Raw genomic sequence first — 25,296 nt, 5'->3', positions numbered from 1 at the left:
TCTCCAGAGGAAGGAATGCCAGCTGTGTCAAAAGATTTGGTTGTGTGATGGGGACAGATAATCATTAGAGAGTACCACTTTCACTTGTGATCCAGAATCTGAAGTATTATCTCTAGAGGGAAAAGATTGGTGCATTTACATCCTGTGCCTCTCAGTTCCCAGTTGGGTGATTTCATAGCATATGTCATGTATGATAGACATACATCCTGTCATAACTTCACTAGATAATTTGGGCAAATTGTCAATCTTTGCTGAAGATCAGTTCCAGGAATGGAATTGTATTGGTGTGGCATGTCAGGAAGATGATCTGTTGGCACAGCAATATAGGGCAGTGGTTTTCAAACTGCGGGTCGCAACCCAATACTGGGTCACGGAATGTAAGGCACTGGGTCATGGCAGCTCTGGTCAGCACTGCCGACTGGGCCATTAAAAGTCCCGTGGGTGTTGCTACCTGGCTAAGGCAGGCTAGTCTCTACCTGTTCTGACACTGTGCTGCGCCCCGGAAGCAGCCAGCAGCGGGTCTGGCTCCTAGGCGGGGGGGCCTCTGCGCACTGCCCCCACCCCAAGCACTGGCTCCGCACTCCCATTAGCCGGGAACCAGCCAATGGGAGCTGGGGGGGGGGGGTGCCTGCGGGCGAGATCCGCGCAGAGCCACTTGTGCACCTCCACCTAGGAGCCAGACCTGTGGCTGGCCGCTTCCAGGGCACAGCACAGTCTGCGCTGTCAGGACAGGCAGGAAGCCTGCCTTAGCACCCCCCACTGCACTGCTGATCGGGAGCTGCCCAAGGTAAGTCTGCACCCCAACCCCCAGCCCTGAGCCCACCTCAAACCCAGAGCCCTGACCCCCTCCTGCATCCCAACCTCCTGCCCCAGCTCCCTTGGGTCGCGGGCATCAACAATTTTCTTCAACTGGATTGTTAGGAAAAAAGTTTGAAAACCACTGATATAGGGGACGCTTACACAGGGTATACCTGCCCTGTACCTGTTTTCAGCCAGTGTTTAGTGCTTTACTTTCAAGAGCACTGAATTCCATTCTGCTCAACTGTAGTTCATCACAAGATGCACTACTTACTTGAGATCCATATCTTTCTTTGTCACAAAATCAATTAAGTTAGTATTTGATATTGACAAATACTGAACTACAAAACTGAACTCATATAAAACATTATATAGTACCCTATAGGTCAGTGGTCCCCTAACTTTTCCTCTTCACTCCTCCCTTACCAGTAATAGAATATGTCTGTGTCCCCTCGGGCCACGAGCGGAGCCATGGCCACGGGACAGGAGCCCAGGGCCTGGGGACGGAGCAGGGCTGAGTGGCTTTCCCTCCCTGTCCCCTCATGGGGGCTGGCCCAGCCCCCACCCCGGACATTCCTCTGTGTCCCCGCAGTGGGGACACGCCCCACAGTTTGGGGACCACTGCTGTAGGCCAAAGAAATAGCCATATGCCATTTTAAGCACCCTCCTGTACATTTTGATCAAATTCATTATTGTGGATCTTTATCAAATATTTTAAGAGATCTGCTCAACCTGCTTTAGCCTCATAAATGAGCTTTGTGAAAGAGAAGATAAATCCCATGCACCATCCTTGGCAAATTCCGTACCATATACCAAGGATTTTTCTAACAGACTTTATCAAAACATCATCATTTGGCTCCTCAGTGGAGTTGTGTTGATTGTTGAACTGAAGACCCAAAATATTTATTTTTTAAAGAAAGCTACATTAATACACTTTATACTATATAATAATACAGTAGAACCTCAGAGTTACTAACACCTTGGGTATGGAGGTTCGTAACTCTGAAATGTTCGTAACTCTGAACAAAACGTTATGGTTGTTCTTTCAAAAGTTTACTACTGAACAATGTCTTAATACAGCTTTGAAACTTTACTATGCAGAAGAAAAATGCTTCTTTCCCTTTATTTTCTAGTAGTTTACATTTAATACAGTACTGTACCGTATTTGCTTTTTCTGTCTCTGCTGCTGCCTGATTGTGTACTTCCAGTTCTAAATGAGGCATGTGGTTGGCTGGTCAGTAACTTGTCGTAACTCTGAGGTTCTACTGTATATATGGAATACATGATAGTATGGTACAGTTTTAACTAGCATGAGTTGGGGATACTAATGTTGTTCCTTGATGGTGACATTTTGAGTGACTAGGCAGGCCATTCGAAAGAAAGAGTGATAAAACCACACCAACATATATTCAGTATGACAGAATAAAAGTATTCTTGAATGTTTTAAGAGATGTTTCATATTTATATTGGGACTATTTTTTATCCTTTTACCTGTAAAGCCAGGTGCCTTTTTTATCATTATTCAATCCATACAGGGCTTATAAAGATTTCTAAAAATTACATAATTTTTTTTTCAGACATAAAATATCTTGTCCTCCCAGAGAAATACCGGTGGGAAGGTCCTATTTCTATCTAGCCTTGAAGATCTGTGAAATATCAAACTTAAACATTGTAACATTTTTGAGGACAGACGTTGTCACTGGCTCAGGATTGAATGTTTGAAACAAAAATAAGGGATGAAGATATTCTGTATATTGGGGAAAGAATACAACATATATTGATATAAAAATAGCTCTTGGAAGCTGGCTAGTGGTTTGGAATGTAAGACTAAAACCTGGGTAGATGGATTTATAGGAAGAATGCAGCTGAAGCTTGTAAAGGTACAGGATAAATAAACCGCAAAAATGTGTCCAACTTATCACATGGCTATCACTTCCACGTGTTATGATATTTATACATATGAACAGACAGCTTATTCAGGGAGGTTATATTGGATTTACTGTAAGATTGATAAATTTGAGGCCCAAAACAGATTGAGAGTCTCTTTAAGGGCTCATGTTATCTACAGGGGCCTCTGCAAGATGAAAATTGTGCTAAATTTAGTACAAGTTTTAATTTAAAAAAATGCCTCTGGGTAATCCAGCATCACTTTATGACATCCCAAATTCTTGACTCATTAGGATGAATGATTATGAAGGAAAGTATTTCATTTTTATTTTGCTATACACAGTGACTTTCATATTTATTTTGAAAATAACTTCGGAGTCACATAGCACGAAACGTGTATGTATGATATATTTTCTGTTTTGGGGAACTACAGTGATTCTGACATTCTGGAGCTGAAGCTAAAAAAAGAGCAGTAGTTATATTTTGTAAGGAAAGAGAGACCAAGTCTGGCATATAGTTTTTAGCAATTTGATGAGTTTCCTTTTATCAATCCCTAAATATGTATAATGGGAGAAATAGTGGCATCAATTTTTCTAAAATAATAAACATGATTACTGAAATATTGACTGAAGAAAATATTGTAATATATACACACCACATTGTTTTATAATTGCCTAACCGTTTCTAAGCAGTTCTGCTAAAAAAAGAATGTGTATGTTTATTCTTACCCCATCCATGCTCCCAGAAACATCAAGTACTAGACAGACTACTCTGTCTTTGGTCTGCAGCAATGAGAAGGAGGTCTCAAATGGAGGACTTGCGCTATTTATTGGAGAGGTGTTACTGAAGTCAGGAGAGTTCATAATTACTTCCCAGGTGCTGTGGTAGTTACACATTTTGTTCTGCAGATTTGTAGCCTTTTCATTATGAGTACTTTGATCACAGAATTCAACCACCTTAAAAAAAAAAAAAAAAAAAGCCAATTGAAAGAGAAGAAAAATTACTGAAAAAAACAAGTGAACACTTGTAATAGCAAATTCCAGTCTACTATTGTTCCATTGCTCACCACAACCACAAATACAAAAATTCTTCGCCCACTGTAAAGGCTACAGTGTACCCTGGACGAAGTCAAAGAAGCATGTCTCAGGGTTACACTGAGAATAGCACTGCAGCTCAAGTGGGCATATCCACATTAGCTTTAGTCCAGCTAGTGTGGCTACAGATAGCAATGAAGATTTGGCAGCATGGGCTGTACAAGCTCACCCAGAACCCTGGATATATACTCACATTGCTAGCCTGCACCAGTGTCCATGCCATCATGTTGTTGCTGCTATTTTTAGCCACACTAGCTAGATTAAAGCTAGCATGGAGATGCCTACATGCACTTCAATCATATTTCAGATTGCACTGTAGACACACAGTGTGAGGATGCCCTGGCAGTGCAGACATCATCAATAAAGTTTACAGTCATGTAGTTACTACGGAATCCCAGTACTTTTATATATAAGGATCCCAACTCACCTGGGACACAACACACTCTGCCAGTGGAAAATCATGCAGGAAGAGAAAAGTTTGCAAAACCAAAAGCCCTCTGATCTTCCTGGCTGGCAGGAATACTTTTAAAGAGGATGAACAGCTCGCTGTGTCTGTCCCCGCTTGCTACTCCCAGCAGGGCAGAATTTAGCCCATAGAATATTTTCGGAGCTCCAGAAGTAAGGTGCGGAGCGTCTCTAGCAAGTGGCCGAGCATGCTCAATTTTCATTCATTTTAGTGGGAGTTGAAGATGCTTACAACTTAGCAGGATTAGGCCTGTCACAAAAGGGTAAGCCCACTCAAATGTTGCAACCAAAAATGCCTCCTGTCAGGGTAACTTTATTTTTACCTGACCCAAAAGGGAGCAAAATTAGCCACAATGTCAGGGTATTTCCATACACCTGTGATGGGACAGATAGGCCCCACACTGTCAATGAAAGGGTTAATGAGAGCCTGTGGACCCAGTTGGCCCCACCCCACTACACCAGCAGCAAATGACAGGCATGGAGAGAGGAGCTAAAAGGAAACTTAGCTAAACTCAGGGCTGCCCAGGAAGAAGAGCAGAACTCCGCTTCTCCAGAGAGAAGCCTGGTTGCAGACCAGAGGCTGAGCCGGCTTGCTGGCCTGACAAGCTCCTGCTAGAAGGGACAACCAGATGTGGGGGATCAGCAGAAGCATGGACTGTTTGGAGACAAGCCTTGAATAGAAGCGTTCGGTCCCACACAAAGTTCATTGGACAACCCTGTTTTGAGTTGTGTTTTTGTTGTTGTTGTTGTTCCTGATTCCTTTGGAAGGGGTAGGACTAAGCTGTGCCTTTGCAGGAGGGCAAAATCAATGTTACCTTGGACCTCGTAGACACAGCAGCATACCAGCGGAGACCTGCAGCTAGGTGAGTCATGCCCTGAGGGGTGACAAAGGGGTACTATGGAGGCAGCCCATGCAGAACAAACTTGGGGGAGAATGCAGGCACACATCTAGCACTGGGGGAAGGGAAGAGGTCAGGACTTAAAGAAGAGACTCCCCAGCAGTACGGACCTGGAGCAACTACTGAAATCAATGGCGGAGCAGCACATCCACCAATTGCAGCCGCAACTGACTTGAGACTTAGCTGCTCAGCAGCAGCAATAACAACAACAGCTGGTGCAACAGGGCGTGACCTCACTGCAGCCTCCCACAATGGCCAGGCTTCCACCATGGGTCTGGTGGACACGGACCTGGCCGTGGCCCTGGTGCCGGTCAGATTCATGAAGATGGGGACTGAAGATGATCCAGTGACTTTTCTTGACATTTTTCAGTGGGTGGCTGTGGAGCATGTTGGACATCAGAGCACTGAGCAGTCTTACCAGTCACCTACTTGACCAGGACAGAACCACAGACTGCCTATTGTGGGCTAAACCCAGCAATAGCATGGGATTATGCCTCCGATAGCAAGGTTTATGCCTGAGGCAAAGTGGCCATTTTAGACTCATTGGCTATCTCTGAGGTCCTGGCCCTGCATGGTAGCACAGAAATTACAGGACTGAGACAAGGACAGGGGTTCAAGTGGCTGAAATGGTTTCCCTTGAACAATTTACTGGACTTAGTATGAGAAATGTGGGAGGAGCAGGGCCCCAGAGCTGCAAACATTGTGCAGTACGTCCTTGCCCTTCGCGAGAGACTAGAAGCTTTAGGCACCTTTGTAAGGGAGAATCTCCTGAATGCCGAGTGCCCAAGAGACTGCCTACAACAAATGGGCCCGTCTCCAAGTATTCAAATGTGGGGATTGCGTGCTCTTATTGCTCCTGAGTTCAGAGAGTCAAAACTTTGGGCCCATTGGCAGGGCCCTTACAAAATTATTCACCATGTAAATTATGAAATGAGACAGCCTGACAAAAGAGAAACAAAACAAATTTATGGCATCTGTGACAGTGCTGGGAATGAACAGCTGAGCCAGGGCTCTGGATGCTTAAACACTAATTAATTCCCTCCAGAGTGGACCTGACAGGGCCTAATTAGTGGATGAGAATGGGCTGGGGGAGGACTAATGAGCAAATTGACCCATTAACACAGGTGGCAGAAGGCAGCACAGGAAGGCAGTACAGGGAAGAAAGAGGCAGGCTAGCAGAGCCTGAACCAGCAAGGATCTCTGGGTGGAGAGATCTCTTCCCCTCTCCTCTTACTGACAGAAATGAGAAACTGAAACCATATATAATAATGGTGTCTGGATCAGTAAGGTGGTGGGATAAGCTAATGTAAATAAACCTCACTAGGGTGTTTGACATTTGACAGCCTCCTAGGTAGTGTAGACAGAGCAGAAGTCAGGAGTAGGATGTTGCCCTGTCACAATCTCAATCTCTTAAAGCCATGTAGCCCATGTGACCCTTCTGCTTGACAGCAACAATGGCCAGGTCAAAATCTAGGGGTTCATCTTCACATTGCAAAACAACTGGCTCAAGCCTCCATCAACTAATCCAGGAAAACCAAACACCATCCCTGGTGCCTCGAAGAAGCACTACTTCCCCATGCACAAGCACTCAGTCTTGAGTATAACTAAAGAAAACTTATTGAAAAGGAGAGGGAACACAGCATTACCTCGGGAAAAGACTGCAACAGTGATTCAAAAGCATGTAAACGATGAGTAAACACCCACCCCACAGAACACTGGGCAGTGTCCTTTGCCTCTGTTTCCTGCCTTAAGGTCTGAACAGAAAAAAGATCTTTCAACTGAGTCTTTAAACACAGGAGAGGGGAGGGTAAAATGGTCGTAAAGAAGCTTTAAACAGAGTCCACACCATCAAGTAGCAATACCTGTCCCTACTCGTCCCTTCTTCACTTGAATTTGGCATCCCTACCCCCTGTGTAGAGAGTGAGATTGATTTTACAGTGATCCCCTCAAACAGGGCATGCTGCCCTTTATTCATACAATAAGGAAAACAAAGTTAATTTTAACCCAAAACTGACAAGATTGATCACTTTGGCAAAGCAGCTCTGTCTGCTGAACGCCATGGTAGAGTAGGTGTGTCTATGCAAATAAACACTGCTCCTGAAGTCTTTTCCCCCAGTTCATCACCAAATGGCAAGGTAGAGTTCATTCAGATCCCAGCTTACACCAGCTACCCTCCAAAACCAGAGTTAGGGCCACAGGCAGCCAACATGTTGGCCCTTGGGATGGTCTGTACTAGGGACAATCAAACACCGAAACAAAAGGTCTAAGCCAAACAACTGGTACTCTCCATACTGTGTTTTCTGACCAGCTGAGTAAAAACTACTACACTTCCTACCACATCCAAACTAAGGCTGCACAAGGCTTCAGGACATCACGCAGCCTCTTGCATAGAAGATGAGGGAGATCATGAAGCAGAAACTCCAGTACATGCTGGACCTTGGGGGAGGAGGGTGACAGAAGAGACCCATAGACTGGAAAAGTCCAAGCATGTTGGTTCTTAAACCCTATGGACCACCCAATTTTGCACTGATATTTAGAAAAGTCTATGCCATCTCAAAGTTTGATGCATACTCCGAGCCACACATTGACAAGCTACTAGATCGGTTGGGTGAGGCCAAATATATTACCCCTTGGATCTCACAAAGGTATACTGGCAAATCCCACTCACTCTGGAGTGCTGAGAAAAAACAGCCTTTGTCACCTCTTATGCCCTATATCAGTTCCAGACCCTATTGTTTGGCCTACATGGGACTCCAGCAATGTTCCAACAGCTAATGGACCAGTCCCTCTAGTCCCACAGTAGTTATGCTGTGTTCTCCCTCGATAATAGATTCATAGATTCTAGGACTGGAAGGGACCTCGAGAGGTCATCGAGTCCAGTCCCCTGCCCGCATGGCAGGACCAAATACTGTCTAGACCATCCCTGATAGACATTTATCTAACCTACTCTTAAATATCTCCAGAGATGGAGATTCCACAACCTCCCTAGGCAATTTATTCCAGTGTTTAACCACCCTGACAGTTAGGAACTTTTTCCTAATGTCCAACCTAGACCTCCCTTGCTGCAGTTTAAACCCATTGCTTCTTGTTCTATCCTTAGAGGCTAAGGTGAACAAGTTTTCTCCCTCCTCCTTATGACACCCTTTTAGATACCTGAAAACTGCTATCATGTCCCCTCTCAGTCTTCTCTTTTCCAAACTAAACAAACCCAATTCTTTCAGCCTTCCTTCATAGGTCATGTTCTCAAGACCTTTAATCATTCTTGTTGCTCTTCTCTGGACCCTTTCCAATTTCTCCACATCTTTCTTGAAATGCAGTGCCCAGAACTGGACACAATACTCCAGCTGAGGCCTAACCAGAGCAGAGTAGAGCGGAAGAATGACTTCTCGTGTCTTGCTCACAAGACACCTGTTAATACATCCCAGAATCATGTTTGCTTTTTTTGCAACAGCATCACACTGTTGACTCATATTTAGCTTGTGGTCCACTATAACCCCTAGATCCCTTTCTGCCGTACTCCTTCCTAGACAGTCTCTTCCCATTCTGTATGTGTGAAACTGATTTTTTCTTCCTAAGTGGAGCACTTTGCATTTGTCTTTGTTAAACTTCATCCTGTTTAACTCAGACCATTTCTCCAATTTGTCCAGATCATTTTGAATTATGACCCTGTCCTCCAAAGCAGTTGCAATCCCTCCCAGTTTGGTATCATCCGCAAACTTAATAAGCGTACTTTCTATGCCAATATCTAAGTCGTTAATGAAGATATTGAACAGAGCCGGTCCCAAAACAGACCCCTGCGGAACCCCACTCGTTATGCCTTTCCAGCAGGATTGGGAACCATTAATAACAACTCTCTGAGTACGGTTATCCAGCCAGTTATGCACCCACCTTATAGTAGCCCCATCTAAATTGTATTTGCCTAGTTTATCGATAAGAATATCATGCAAGACCGTATCAAATGCCTTACTAAAGTCTAGGTATACCACATCCACAGCTTCTCCCTTATCCACAAGACTCGTTATCCTATCGAAGAAAGCTATCAGATTGGTTTGACATGATTTGTTCTTTACAAATCCATGCTGGCTGTTCCCTATCACCTTACCACCTTCCAAGTGTTTGCAGATGATTTCCTTAATTACTTGCTCCATTATCTTCCCTGGCACAGAAGTTAAACTAACTGGTCTGTAGTTTCCTGGGTTGTTTTTATTTCCCTTTTTATAGATGGGCACTATATTTGCCCTTTTCCAGTCTTCTGGAATCTCTCCCGTCTCCCATGATTTTCCAAAGATAATAGCTAGAGGCTCAGATACCTCCTCTAGTAGCTCCTTGTCATGGTCTATAGCTGGAAAGACTTCCTGAAGCACGTGGTTGCTGAAATCTGGTCCCTCAGAGTGGACAGACTAATGGTGAACTCTGCAAAGTTCTGTACAATCAAAGACAAAACTACTTACCTGGGGTACACCATGAGGAAGGGCCAGGTACAACCTCTTGTAGACAAGGTCCAGACCTTGAGGGACTGTCCACCCCAACCAATAAAAGCAAATGCACCAGTTTGGGGGGCTGACGGGATACTACTACTAGTAGTTCTTATCTATTGAGGCCTTTCTCAGTAATCTTCTCAAGAACAGCAGCCTGAGAAAGATCCATTGGACGGAAGCCTGTGAGAAGGTCTTTCAGCTACTAAAGGGTAACCTCTGTAGGGAGCCCATTTTAAACAGACTGGACTTCACTGAGGAATTCCTCCTACACACTGATGCTTCTGAAGCTGGACTGGGGGCTGTCTTGTCTCAGATAGCTGATGGTGAGGAACATCCCATCCTGAGTTGCAAGTTGTTCCCAAGAGAGGCCTATTCCATTATTGAAAAAGAGGACTTAGCTGTGAAATGGGCCATGGAGGCACTCCAATATTACCTTCTTGACAATTAATTCACCCTGGTCATGGATCATGACTCCATGCTATGAAGGACATCAACCCCCAACTCACATGGTAATATCTGTCTCTCCAGATCTTCTCCTTCTGTGTCCAGCATAGGACTGTGTGTGCTCACTGAAATACAGACTTTTTCTCTTAGTAGAGGGGAGCTAGCAGGGGAGAGCAGTGCCCTAGGTAAGATCCTAGGTGGGGTGATGAGGCAAAAAGGCCCCATGCAGGTAATGAGAAGGTTGCTGAGAGCCTGTCTATCCAGTTGGCCCCACCTCATTGTATCTTCAGCAAATGTCAGCTATTGGAAGGGAAGGACTGGAAATGTTGCCCTGAAAGCAGAGGGGAAGTTTTGTGGGCAGACTGATGGGTAGAAAGAGGCTTGGAACTGTGAGTAAAGAAAATATCCCCTGTTGTTTGATTCCTGCTATCTTTAGAGTAACAGGACTTTGTGTATATTCTTTGTAAATAAACAGGATTGCATCAAAGAAATACTTTACTCCATCATCAGTTCCTCCTAATGGAAACAACCTACAAGACACTGGCTATCCACTTGGGTCAAAAAGCGGTAACAGTACTTACAGAAGGGAGGCTCTGCATATACATTATAGATGCTGGGGCATTTTGTGTTTTTTCTGGTACAAATTTACATCCAGCTTCATACAGCTTTGTCTGTTCATCAGATTTACATTCTCTTGTCGTGCAGCTGTTTCCCGTGCAGCTTTGGACTATGTATTTCCCAGTGACACTAGCTGAACACCTAAAGGGGAGGTAAGATAGAAAGAGGCTTAGCTAACAAGCTGCATATAATCAACAAATAATAATCTGTTATTTATTATGTGAATCATGAAAGGCCCAAAGTCTCCAGTCAGCACTGGGATTGTATTGTATTAGCCATTGCACAAACACAAATTTAGACACTTATCTCTGCCCCCAAAGAGTTTACAATATAATTTACAAGTGGTCAGAATAATAAAATACTGGTAGACTTTTTTTTCCAGAGGAATCTTCAAGAAATCATGTATAGGTTGTGCATCAAACACCATCTGTGTAAGCAGTAACAATGCAAGTGCCTCTACTATTCCATCAATATGCTTCAATCCAGACATGAAGGATGCTCTCCAGCGGTGAGCTGGTATTACATTCTCCATGCCCATTCAATCACTGTCTTTGTGACACAGGTGGTCACTAAGTTACTAGTTATTCCCCCCCTGGAATGGACTTGACTGAAGACAAGTCTACACTACAGCACTATATGGGAGTAGCTGTGCAGCTGTAGCACGTCTGATGAAGACGTGCAATGCAGAGGGAGAGCGCTTTCCCATCGGCATAATTACTCCACCTTGGCAAGAAGTGGAAGGTATGTGAGCGGGAGAACATCTCCCGTCCACATAGCACCAGAGTGGACAGCGTGAAGCTTCCATCACTTGGGGGGAAGCTTTCTTCACTTAGGCTGTAATGTAGACCTGTGGTGTAGGCATGGGGCTGATGTGCTAATGAGAGCAATCAACCCAGCAGCTGGGAGCAGTTAAGAGGCAGGAAGGAAGTGCAAGAGGGAGGATGCCAGGAGATACAGGGGCTCACCACGAGGAGATCTTTCCCTCTGCCACCCCAGAGAGTGGGCTATGGTGAAGTTTACGTACACTGGTATGTTGCTGCCCAAGGCTGTACTGAGGAACTGGTGGAGGGGACCTAATAAATAACACACTGATGCTTATAAACTTGGAAAGTGTCCAGCCAGTTTGTGGTGGTTGAAGGGCGGAGTAGGGAGCCCTGTCACAGTCTCCTTCAGCGGTAACTGCCAATTAGAGTGCCAATTGCAATAGAGGAGTTTGGTGATATTGATACTTGTCCATTAGGAATTGGACAGAAAATACCAATTCCTTTCACAATGGCCAACAAGTGATTGGCAGATGGTAATGAGTATTAGGCACTACCAAACTGGTTCCAGTTCAGACCAGTGCCTGAGAAGTGAAAAGTTCTGTATCCCATTTCCAACCCTCTGAGATATCCAGTCTCACTCTGCTTTTTGTTTCTCATTGACAGAGTTGTACATTTAAAAAAAAGAAAAAGAAAAAAACTTAGATACGCAGAATCTAGAGAACATTATCATAAGATAGTAACAGCTTTAAAGTGGGGGTAATAATGGGGTGTGTGCCTTGACCATGTCCCTTTTTAATATTTAAATAAAACTAAACATTAACTAGTAAGAATGTTCTGGAACTTCAAGGATCAGTCCCCCAAGGAACTTGAGAAAACATTCTTATTTACTACATGCTAACTGCTATTTGATAAAGCCAGGGTAAATCAAAATGTAGAGAACGGTAACTCAAATCTGTAATTGCATTTAAATTAAAAGCTCATTTAGTATAAAAAGTGTGATGGATTATAAAATGATAGTGACTGCAATTCAATGAGACTGATCTGTGGGGAGCAATATTGTTAGTTAAACGTTACTGTATACGCTTCTTTTTTAATCCTCTGAACAACAACTCGCCAAGACTCTTTGCATGGGCTCAGAGTACAGACTGAAGACAGAAGACCATTATGTGCCAAATGTCATTGAACTATTTAAAATGTCATCAACTGAAGACAAAATATAAAAACACTGGTACCTTGTTGCTTCAACACTTGCTTTTCCAGAATTTACAGACACATAGAAAGGTGCATCATTATTGTATTCATCAAACACCCCCCAACGAAGATGGGCCCATTCATGGACAAAAACTTTGGCTGTGGAAGAGCAGGAGCATATGTGAAATCTAAATACAACACTTTACAGTTTACTTATATTTCCGTAGGTCGTTTAAACAAATTTAGGGCACAATCCTGCAATGAGCTCTGCTTGGATGGACCCCTGCACCCACACAGGACTCACTGTGGGATCTGACTTTAATCCCAAACAGATCACTGTTCAGATTAACCCCTCCTGAGTATTAACAGACCTAGGTAAAGATCTGACACCTCTGTTTGCAGACAGTAGCTTCTGTCTATTCCTGGTATCAAGCAAGGTGTCTCATGTTACCCATGTCTTTTAAAATAATAATTCTTGGCTCTTATATAACACAAAGGAAAAGGTGTACTGTATATTAGAAAACCATAGAGAAGTTAGTTTAGTTGAAGGCAGATAAAGTGTAAAAGGTTAGACAACCAGAATACTTTTCCAGAAAATCAATATATCACATCAAGACAATCTAACCCCTTTCTTGCAGGTGTTGGTAAAGCCATTGACATGGAGAATGTATATAATGTTGTCTACCTAAAGCTTTGAATTAGAGATAGGCCAAGGAAGCAGATCTCAGATCAGATTAAATTTAAGCCAGAATTCAAGGTTTGAGTTCAGTGCTTCCCCAGGCTAGAATTTGGGTTTATATTTGACTTTACTGGAGTCCAGTGAATTGTTCTAAGGAGATTTTTGTCCCCAAATGCCAGAAATCTGATGAGAAAGACTGTTCTTGTGAGATTTCCACTCTTTTAGGCCAAAAATCTATACATTTTTGATCCAATCTAATGCAGGTTTGTCTTCGATTTGAATCCAAATAACCTTGCACATTTACCAGGGTTCAGACTCAAGGGGCTGGTTTTAATCTAGCTCACATAAATAATTGATTCTAATTGGGTATGGAACAGAGATAAATAAATTTGACAGTATATTGGTTAATGGGCATAGGAGAAAGTCGTTGTTAATGACAGCAGATTACACTGCACAAAACTCAGGGGTCTCTACTGGGGCTTTTTTATTTGCTTATTAATGGCCTCGCATAGGCAATGCCCATGCAGTCAAAAAAATATGCTGATGAAATCAAAATGGGAATATTGTTAATTCCTTGTGACGGTACACTTAAAAGAAGCATAGTTGGGCAAATGTGACTTTCAGAAGTTCCAGTAAACACCTTCACATCCTCAGAGCAGGATCCGCTCATGAGAGTTTGGTCTATTCTAGAATCCTCTGGTACTGGTTTTCCCTGCATGCTCACCAGGTTACACCCCCCTCAACTCTCAGATTAGTTTACTGCACTGTAATGTTAGGATATAGATTATTTCCAAGTCAAGGCAATGATTTAAGAGGAAAAACAACCTTCATTTACTGTAAAAATATGAGCCAAAATTTTCAGAAGAGACTGGTCATTTTAGATGCCCCCATTTCTGAGTGTCCAACTTAAGACTCATCCAGGGAGCCTGATGTTCAACACTTTGTGAAAAAAACAGGCTCTTTTAAAGTTTCGCAGGTTGGGCAACCAAAACTGAGGCATCTCAAATCACTAGTCACTTTGGAAAATCTCGGCCATTGCATATTTATAACAACAAAAGCAGAAAATTAAGGTCCAATAGATGGTGCTACCTCGTGATCCATAGATGTTAATCAAAGTGTCATTTAACAGGAAGTTGGGAGTGAAATGAATGTATCGTCCCTTTTCCCCACATCCTCCATATTGCAGCGTGTAGGGATCATCTCCGTACTTCAAGAAAGGATTAGCCACGATAACATCTGCCTGAAAATAAAATAGCCCTTGTTTAAAGAGCATCAGGAAATGGAGGGTGGCAGATGATTCTGTTGAATGGGCTCATCTGCAGCAACACTCCCAGTGATTGTTCCTCTGGGTAAGGACTGCAGGACTGGGCACTAGAGGGCAATAAAAATTCTAAAAAGAGCAATTTATATTTCTACATTACTGAAAAAACTTAGGGCTTGTCTACACGGTGCGGTAACATGCACTATACGGGGGTGATTTCTAAAGAGCAGCACTACGTTAAAGTGCATCAGGGAACATTTAGTACACACCAGCAGGGTCTACAAGGACCAATTACTGAGCAACACGTTGGTGTGGTTTAGAAATCATACCTCCATAGTGTGCATTACTCCACCTTGTAGACAAGACCCTATGTGTTAAGCGTATGAACACAACAAATGCTTTTGATTTGTAAGGGTGCTCTAAGTCTTACCTTATCATATGACTCTGTTTTCACACTTAAATACTCAGGTTTTGGCAGCCAGTACAGAGGAATTATAATTTTTACAGCCTTGAAAAAAAATCTCTGTTTTGTAGCATTGAACAAGTAAGTAGAAGCCTCTTTGACCATGGCCTGGTAGGGAAAGAAAAGAAATGCCTTATGAATTAAGAATTGAATGGTAGAGGCAATGAGTAGTTTAGCCTTGCTGGGAAATAAGGGTACATAAAGTAACATTAAATATGTGAAGGCATAGAAAGAAACCAACCTTGGCCAAGGGAAGGGCTGGGACAGATTATTTCCCTCATGGAGCAAGGAGAGACCAAATTGTAATGCTGAGAGACTCTGGATTGCTCCTAGGGCAGTAGAAATATACACCGCCTGTTGCTCAGGGCTTATGATAAAAACCACAATCTATCCCTGAAAATAAAACCTGACAGAGAACCTTCCAGACATGGCATTTCCTCAAAAAATTTACATGGGCCTGTGGTGAAGGATGGTTCTGGCCTGCATCAGTCTTTTTCATTGATTGCTAAAGTGTACTGTGGTGCATGATGGATAAAATAAAATGATAAATTGTAAGTAATAACCTGTGGTTTCCTTTTTCTTCTCCCTGGGATTCCTCCTTTCTTTGCTCCACTTCTATAGGATTGTACCTTTTTCCTGCCTCTACAGTGGGCACTACTTTGTCACTATTTTTCTGTTCCACTCCTCCTTGCTCCTTCCCCACCTCTCTTGAGTAGTTTGGGAGTCACTAATTAATGGCTATGCCCGCCTCAGTTTATTGTTCTCTTTACAGCAACTGAATGCTCAATGACCGAATCATGTGAACACGGAGCAAAGATCTACATGGTGACATTGAGAAATGAAAGAATAACTAAAAACAGAAATATCACTATATATACCAAGGGTTTTTAAGAAGACAGTGAATGCCTGCAAGGACAGGAGAAAGGAGGGATAAAAGCAAATGGCAAACATTGTAATGGAGGTACAGTAAATTATAATTAAATATCCATGATTCTCTAGTCTAAAATACTCAAGTTTTGGAAAGAAGGTGATACACAGAATCAGCCTGACCCTGAACCATAGTAGTCCTGTTAAACTTCAAGAGATTAGTACACTCATTTCATTAACACCAGCACTCGAAAGAAAAATTCAAGCTAAGAACAAATTTGGTAATAATGGATTTGATCTAGCTCCCATGAAAATCAAAAGAAAAAATCTTGCATTGACATTAATGGGGGCTGAAACTGGTCTTTTAAGATCACTGCTAATCTAGAGGTAGAAATAACCAAGAAGTCTGAAAGTCACTGAAGGACATTACATATACAAAAGGTCTTACCTGTATGTTTCTTATGATATTGTGATCTTCTGGTAACTCAGGGTTAATTGCAATAACAATATCCTCATAGCCACCATTTTTCAGCTGAACCATAGAACCTCTCACTACAAGTAGCAGAAATAAAAGAACCAAGCTCTTGAACACCCTCATTGTCCCTTTCTCCACAATTTTGTTATAAATATGGTGACACAGCAGCACTATTTATACAATTGCTTATTTGCACAAAAGTATCTGTACATTTTATGGCAAGTACATACAGATCTGATGTGTACATTCAGGTTGCATAACTGTGATCAATCTGATAGTGTCAGGTAACATATTAATATGAGGAAATTCCTGACGACTGTAATAGTATGTACTGTATTTCCTTATCCAACTGATGCATCTTGAAGTGACCCATTCGTGTTGTCATGAATATATTACAAATATTTGGCAAAGCGTGTAAAATATAGTATCACAAATAGTCAGCTTGTAAACACGGCACTTCGGGACTTGTATGAGAAAACTCTGATCAGTACAACAGCTATGTACTACTGAATGGGACAAATGCAGATTGAGTGGCAAAGGCAGATTAGTGCTAATCTATGTGATTTGAGAGAGAAATTCTATATGGAATGTATCAGAGGAGCTATTAGTTTTCATTAGATGCTTTAAAAAGTACTGTAGAAATTTGTCATACCTGCCCAATATTTGAAATCTATTAATTCAATTAATTAGAAAGATAAAGGTTAATGGAAGGTCAGAAATGATACTATATAAATAAATAAAATAGGGACAATTGGTATGTACTGTATGTAACTTTACATTCTAATATGTGTAATTTAAATTGCTTTCCATTTTGTAGAGAGAACACTTCCACTCGGCTTAGCTGTTTTACTTCAACAGTGCATATAACTGCAGTCACAATTCACAGATGCATCGATTTTAAAGCCACAAGGGACCATCGGATCATCTAGTCTGACCTTCTGTATAATACAGGCAATGGGATTTTATGACTAAAGCATGTCTTCCAGAAAGGCCCAGTCCCGAGCTGAAGACTTTGACTGATGGAGAATCCACCACTTCCCTTGGCAGTTTGTTCCCATGATTTATCACTCACACTAGAGCTAGCAGTAAGATAAGTCTTAATCCATTTAATGTGTGCTCTATTGTTAATGTATAGTGCTCATTTTTAATCAGAATGTCATGCAGTCAAACACCATACAAAATGTAAGTATATTACATCTACACAGTTGCCTTTATCTACCAAACTTGGAATCATCAAAAAATGAAATCTAGTTTGTTTAACAAGGCCCATTTTCCATGAAATCACAACAATTTACATTCATTATATTCCCATCGTTTAATTCTTTATTGATTGAATCTCACATAAGCTTTTCCATTAATTTTCCAGGGAATGATGTTAGACTAACTGGCCTATAATTAAGGCTGCGAGTTTGTCACAGAAGTCACAGATTCCCTGGGTTTCAGGGACCTCTGTGACTTGTTCTTTAATTTCTAACTTCTGCCTTCACTTCCCCTCACAAGAGGCTCGGCCTTTTAACCAAAGTTGTCCTCTATTGTGATTGTAGAATTGTGGCTTTTTGGCCATCTAATAAACTCTTCTTAAATAGCTCCTAATTTTCATTCACTTCTGTCCAAATTTTTACTCCCAAGCAATTTCATTCAGAATTTTCCTCAGATTGGGGAAACTAGACCTTTTAAAGCACCAAGTGTATATATTTCTGGTTGGGACACATCTGTATTTTGGATTAACTTTTCCACCTCTGGCAGCCCTTCCTCTGCTATCCCACACTGCATTGCTTCATACCTGGATTGACCCATCTGTTTACTTGTGTCCTCTGCTGCTCTGGGGTCAGGCTGATCAGATGAGAGGAAGTGTGTGGAGACCTTATGTCTGCATCCCAGAACAGGGATAAAATGACAGAAGAGTGGAGGAAAGGAGAGATTAGGACAGAAAATTGACCAGAGAGGGCACTGAGAAAGATAGGGACATGAAGAAACAAGTTTCTGCAGTTGATGCTGAAGCAGACACTCTTCCTGGAGAACATCTTGGGACAATGTTCCTGGCCCACATCCCAACTTCAACCCAGCCATGTCCTGCAGCCCCTGGAGAACAATGCATACTGGGAGCATCAGTACTTTTCCCCAACTTCCACACAAAGGCATTTCTCTCCCATTCCACACTACAATACAATGAGAACAGTGGATCATGGGAATCCAGCGTCACTCCTACAACTACAGGTGATGGTTTCTTCCCTTGCCATTCTACACCCAAAGGCAAGGGCAATAGTCAGAAACCTTCCACCTACGCATTTGCGACCAGAACAGCATCAACCTGTGTGCACTCAGCACCTTTCGCGTCTGTGCCACATCCACACTGTTATGTTCCACAAAGGGTTTATGGTGTGGTTTAGGTTCCACTAGTTTCAAGTTTGCCCTTTGCTATGTTCACTGAAGGTTGTTATTGACAAAGGCTCAGTACAGGTTTATGAACATGCCATATGCCAGAAAGTATAAGAAATGCCCTTTCATAAAATTGTTGCACAAAGCATAAAGAAAATTCATTTAATGAAACTCTTCCACACAGACTAATGAAACCCTTACACCATGCATAATACAATTTCATTTCAGCATTTTAGCTCCTAAGTTCAAAATAGGAGCACAAGGCATCCCTGGGCCTGTGGTCCCGATGATTTGCTGCAGACTGTCGAGGCAGCCTTTCTGGCTGTTCAGAACATTCCAAAAGTCTCTGCACCTCTGCCTGAGAGCCATCAGTAAGACTTTATCCCTTGCGCTCACAGATGTGGTGCAAAATACAGTGAGCAGTTATCACACATGGCAGATATTGCTCAGCAGCCTCAAACTTTATCATCAAGCCATCTCCCTTTCAGCCTTCACATACATACTCCACTGGCGTTCTGTGACTGCTCAGGGTACAGGTAACCAGCTCCTTTCTCCCATCCGAGTGTGCAGTAAAAGGCTTCATATGCCAGGGAAGCAGAGGGGAAGCTGGGTCTCCCAGAATGACAGGGGGAATCAGAACGCCATTGATACCCATAGTGGGCCTGGGAGGAAAATTTCCTTTTTTCATTGTAGAAAATAGGCCTGAGTTTCTAAAGAGTCTGGCATCATGGACCTTTCCAGACCACTTTACATCAAGATTGATGATTCTTCTCCAGTGATCAACAAATCCTTGGAAGACCCTGGAGAAATGCCCTTTCCGATGACGAACTCTGAGGCCTAGTGTGATGGGCAAAGAATAGGCACATGTTCCCTATCTCTACCCTCAGGCAATGGCATATAAGGAAGGAGCAGAAACTTTTGAGTACTTTGTCACTCACTCCTGCAAGTCTTTGAGCTTAACAGTCACAGTCAATGGCCAGGAAGGAGGTCATTCAAAAGTGAGATTGTATAGCAAGGTAGCCTGCCTCTTCAAGGAACAACAGGTTCAATTATCCCCACCGGGCCACATCTGTGCAAGGTGTGGGGCTGAAAACTCGGCAGTTGAGGGCTGGCTTGGGAGGAGAGTGGGGAGGTTGCTCTACTGTGGGACAAAAAGCTGGTCTGGAGGCTAGAATGCCAAAGCTGGGGTGGTGTGTGAAGACAGAGCCCAAGAGGAGCCAGCACCTCATGGGCTGGATCAGAACTCGGTGATTGAGAATGAAAGCCCAGCAGCTAAGGGCTGGATGGGAGGAGAGTGAACAGGCTGTTCTGATGTGGGGCAAGAAACTGGCCTTGAGCTAGAAATTGGCTGAGGACTGGAGCCTGCCAGAGGCCGTTGGTAGGAGGGCAGGGTACATGTGTTGGTTGTACTGACCTGGTTGTACTGACCTGGGTACATGTGTTGACCAGAGCCCAGCAGCTGGTGGTTAGATGGTGAGAGGGCTGTCGCTGCTGGGAACCTGCCTGTTAGGAAGGGGGTTGAAGGCGGAGCCGAGTGGACTGAAGACACTGTTGTGTTGATGTTATATTGGACTGGACTAAGGGAGTCTGTTACCTGGGAAGAGGAGGAATGCTTTGAAGTGGCTTGGCCAGAGGGCCAAGTTACCTCTATGGCTGGAGCAGGCTGAAGATCATTGTGGGGAAACTGAGGAAGAGTGCTGCAGTGCTGGGTCTTGAAGGGGATAGTCAGTCTTGTAACAGAGACCATCACTGCTTCTGAGCCATGGACCTATCTGAAGAAGTAGCAATGTCGTGGGGAGATATTGCCTTGTAACCTCCTTTGACCTGCTGCACAGCCTGACCTACTAATTTCCACAGTCTTACTTCCCTCTCCACTGCAGAGGGAAGTATCTGGCCCTTTTTACAGTAATACAGTTCACCAAGTAGCATTCCAGCCATGGGCGTGCCATCCCCCTCCGAAGCACCACCCTAAACTTAAGAACCCCATCCAGTCCTAGGTAGAAAGTAATTTTATTGCAGCACAGCACATAAAGCCAACTGTACAAAACCTGGTGAATTCCATTTTCCACTACAGTGGTAGAAGGAAGTATGAGGCTGCAGAGAATTCAGTTGTGGACTCCTGCAAAAAAGGCTTATATTGCTCTTATAAAAACAGATTTAGCTATATCTTATAGCAAATGTAACTGCACTTTAGAAAGAATGAAATTACTTTTTACAAAGCCATTTTAGAGACAAAGTCAAGACAGATAAATGGCCAACCATAAGCATGCAAGTGGCATTAGCAAATACGGTAAAAAAAAAAGATTCATAAGCTTAAAATGGTGTGGCTTTCCTTTCCATTCCCCACTTTTCATCTTCCATTCTTTCACCCCACCTCCCCCTTAATTGTTTTGACCTCCTCCCTTATATCAGTTCTGTGACCTTGTATCTTTCTCTTCTTTCCTTTGGATCCCATCTTCCTGTGTCTCTAGTATTTCCCCCATCTCTTCCCTACCCAACACAATCAGACTGGCTCACAGCGATAATATGAAATCATATGCAAGGCACTTGACCCCAGCCTGGCAAAACTATTAAAATAATTCTCCTCATTGTGTGTAATGGGGCTTTTCTCTTTAAATCATGCACACGAAAGCCTCAGCCCTCCACTAGAGGTGTTCACTAGGGCTGCCTCGCTGTCTGAAAGCCAGCAGCTACTGTCATCATGATGATGTTTGCACCAAGAAAAGAAGGAAGCTTAGCACAATTAGCCCCACCCCCACCCCACTGTGGTGGAAGCAGGTTGAGCGAGGAGCAGGGAGGAAAAGGTGTGTTGAGGCATTGCTTAATCGAGCCACAGAACGAAAGGGAAACTCTCCTGGGTGCCCCACCCCAATGCTAGGGAGTGTGTTGGACTGGGGAAAAATACCCAGTCTCTGTGGCTTGGTGTGTGTTGTGGGGGATGCCCGGCAGTACCCCTGGCAGCAGGGTGGGAGCAAGGATGAAAACAGCTCCCTCGGCCTTTGCATTGGTTGCCCTTCCGAGTCCCCCCTCATTTAACCCCTCCTCATTTCTTCTCTTAACTGCTTTCTCTTTTCCCTATTTTCCTCTCCTCCTTCAGAGTTACTCAGAATCCCATTTTTTCTCTTCTTCCCCACTCATCCTACCTGCAGGTGCAGTAAAAGTTGGGGAATTCTTAAAGCCTTCCTGAGCTAGGGTTGGATTCCCAGTTGTTCAAAGTGTCTGTCAGCCTTCTCTTGACCTACAACTCCATGGAGAACAGATCTTCAGGGGCACCAGCCCCTCCTCTGGCTGCCCCATGTCCTGCATGCTCCTGAGTTTCTTTCTCCCCATTCCAGCTGAGCTCTTTTATTCCAGACTCCTTCTCTGCTCTTGTCCATTTCATCTTTTCCTCCTTATTTCTCCACTTGTTTTCTTTCCTTCCCATCACCTCCTTTCAGGTCCCTATTCCACCCTTGCTGCTCCTCTGCCCCTCTTCCCATCTGCATTAGCCCAAAAGTGTTCAAAGCACCAAATGAAACTCCCTCTTTTAGACTCATAGAGTGTAAGGCCAGAAGAGACCATTATGATCATCTAGTCTGATTTCCTGCATATTGCAGGCCACAGAACCTCACCTACCCACTCCTGTAATAGACCCATAACCTCTGGCTGAGTTACAGAAGTCCTCAAATCATGGTTTAAAGACTTGAAGTTACAGAGAATTCACCATTTACACTAGTTCAGAACAGCCCCTGCCCCTGTCCCCTGCTGCACAGGATAGCAAATACCCTGGGGGGTGGGGGTGTTCACCTATCTGACCTGAGAGGAAATTCCTTCCTGACCCCAATTATGGTGATCAGTTGGACCAGGGGTGATGGATTCTGCCTAGATGGGGGGTGGGGGGCATAAGACCTGACCCCCTTTGTGACCCACCCCTCCTCTTCCCCCTGAGGCAACACCTCTTGGCTAAGCTGGAGCCAGCGTGGACAAGCCCGAGAGCAGCCCTCAGCTCCCCGTGTGGCTCTTACCCTGACCGAGCTCCGGCTGGTGGCTGGGCCTTGGGGGACAAAGAGTCAGAGCCGGGCCATGGTAAGAGCTGCGCGGGCAGCTCTGGGAAGCTGTGGACCCTCCATCTGCCCTGGGTGGGGGGCCCAGGGACATGGGCTGGGGGCTGCTCTTGACCCCCGCCCCCAGGCCGGTGGAGGGTCCAAGGCTCCCCATAACTGCCCGGGCTCAAGGGCCTAGGGGTAAGAGGAGGGGTAAGGGGCTGAGCCTATGGCAAAAAGTGGATGGGCCAGGGCCCCTTGGCCCCCCCTAGTCCGGCGCCCCTGAGTTGGACCGAGTATTTGGGAAGACCTACCAACTAGACTCCTGGGAAAGAATTCTCTGAATTCTCCCCATCTAGTGTCCCATCACCAGGGATAGCTACTGCTAGCAGTCGCAGATCAGCTACATGCCATTGTAGGCAGTCCCATCATATCATCTCCTCCATAAACTTATCAAGCTTAGTTTTGAAGCCAAGTAGGTTTTTTGCCCCCTTTGCTTCCCTTAGAAGGCTGTTCCCAAATTTCACTCCTCTGATGGTCAGAAATCTTTGTCTAATTTCAAACCTAAACTTGCTGGACAGTTTACATCCATTTGTTCCTTTATCCACACTGGTGCTTAACTTAAATAACTCCTCTCACTAACTAATATTTATCCCTCTGATGTATTTATAGAGAGCAATCACATATCCCTTCAGCCTTCTTTTGGTTAGGCTAAAAATACTTGTCTTGTTTAGTGCTTTTATATGCAGTTCCGACCGGGCTTGTCAGCAGAGAGCCAGTCTACTCCCACTTGAACAAAACAAGAAACAAAAGTAAATATTCTGTGGGAGAACAGTATCTGCCACCTCCGATTTACATGCTGAATCAGTTCTGCCTCTGCAAACACCTGACTCTGAGGGTGTGTCTCCACTGACAAAAAAAGGGTATGGTTTAAGACAGGATAACTTATGTGTGTTCGCTATCCCACAGTAAAAACATAGCAGAGGCAAAGCTCTTTAGTTTTACTGTGGGTGAGTTACTCTACCCAGAGGTGGGGTAAAGTGCTTACTTTATGGTAAATGCTATAGGAGAGGACAGAGAGAGAACTCTTCCACATTTGTTATCGCCCCATAAAAAACAAACTTTTAAAAGGTGCAGCAGATAGAAAACAAAACCACATTAATGGCACAGCAACATACACCATGCTTTGGAGTCACTGACTAATCAAATGGCTAACAACAATGGAGTTTCACTAGATTTGAATTTGGCCAATTGTTTTCAATTGTAGTAGCAGGAGAGGTGGATTTGACTTAGTATGTGAAAAGCTGTCAAGTACCAGGGGGTAGCCATATTAGTCTGTATCCACAAAAACAACAAGGAGTCCGGTAGCACCTTAAAGACTAACAGATTTATTTGGGTACGAAAAGCTTATGCCCAAATAAATCTGTTAGGCTTTAAGGTGCCAGCGGACTCCTTGTTGTTTATGTGAAAGGCTACATTCTTTACATTTGTTTGATGTTTGAGGGTGCCAAGAACAAGCAGACCAATACTCTGTAACATTTACAAATCTTCTCCAAATTAACACCCTCACATTTTACGCATGCACAAAGCACAAGTTTCTTTATGAACAGTGGGTAAAAAACAGATTTACAAGAACAAGTGCTCCTTGCGAGTGAAACTTCACTTTTTACACGTACAACAGTTTTTATGCAAAATACTGGGCACAAATGTAGAGGCTGCCGTGAAATCCCTTTGACATTTTGGCAGTGGTATTATGGTAATGTACATAACAGTGATACAGTTAACAGTTCATTGTTTGCATTATAAACCTTGATTTCTAGTAGAAATAGGCAAAAGAGGTGGTGTGTGAACTAGGTTTAAGTTACCGTTTGAGTTCAGATTGCCTCATGTCTAACTTTGAGGTTCAATGGTTCCAAACTCTTGCAAGTATTTTTATGAGAGTTTGACTCCAAATGGCTGAAAACAGATTTGCAGCTGCATTTTCTGAGTGAAGAAGCTCCTTGGGTTGCAGCATTCCTGGGAAACTTCTTTCACTCATGTGCTTTAGTCCCCACTAAACATGGTACTTTCCTGGTTCACTGAGAGCAATCAGGCAAGGACCAGCATGAAGCTCCTTCCTGCCGCAGCACATGCTCCAAATGGGTGCACTTCTAAACAACTGCTCCCTCCGGATGCCATGACATGCATGAGAACTTAATTATAAAGATGTTCACCATACAGGCAGCCGCAGGAAACCTCACTGTACATCTTCTTTTGCAAATAGATTTAAGACATTGAATGAATAATTTAATTACAGCTTTTTCATCATACTGTATATATATATAAATATGTAATCAAGTGGCATAAAGCTTTAAGTGGCATAAGTTTAGGGTGTATATATGCAGTACATACAATGTAGTTTTAATCTGACCTGGCCACTCAGGCATGCAGTGTACGTGCAGTATGATACTATTACTAAATCACAGCAGTTTCATATAGTTCTGCATTATGGCTTTACAATTGTTTTTATATA

The 25,296-nt window shown here is 43.4% G+C and overlaps 1 protein-coding gene across 1 annotated transcript in view; it reads right to left on the bottom strand.

Moving 5' to 3' along the window:
* LOC135882430 (calcium-activated chloride channel regulator 1-like) overlaps positions 1-16,506 on the bottom strand; it is a 39,253-nt gene extending 22,747 nt beyond the window's left edge. Inside the window, exons 1-6 of the mRNA XM_065409334.1 lie at positions 16,357-16,506; positions 15,009-15,149; positions 14,407-14,557; positions 12,680-12,797; positions 10,647-10,824; positions 3,414-3,641 (exon numbers count right to left, since the gene is read on the bottom strand). Coding sequence (XP_065265406.1) covers positions 3,414-3,641; positions 10,647-10,824; positions 12,680-12,797; positions 14,407-14,557; positions 15,009-15,149; positions 16,357-16,506 — 966 coding nt within the window. The remainder of the gene's footprint in view (positions 1-3,413; positions 3,642-10,646; positions 10,825-12,679; positions 12,798-14,406; positions 14,558-15,008; positions 15,150-16,356) is intronic.
* Between the last annotated feature and the right edge of the window lie 8,790 nt (positions 16,507-25,296).

Source organism: Emys orbicularis, chromosome 8, assembly GCF_028017835.1.
Source record: "Emys orbicularis isolate rEmyOrb1 chromosome 8, rEmyOrb1.hap1, whole genome shotgun sequence".
Classification (NCBI taxonomy): Eukaryota; Metazoa; Chordata; order Testudines; family Emydidae; genus Emys; species Emys orbicularis.
The sequence above is the reverse complement of the archived record's forward strand: the minus strand, read 5'-3'. Positions and strand labels throughout refer to the sequence as shown.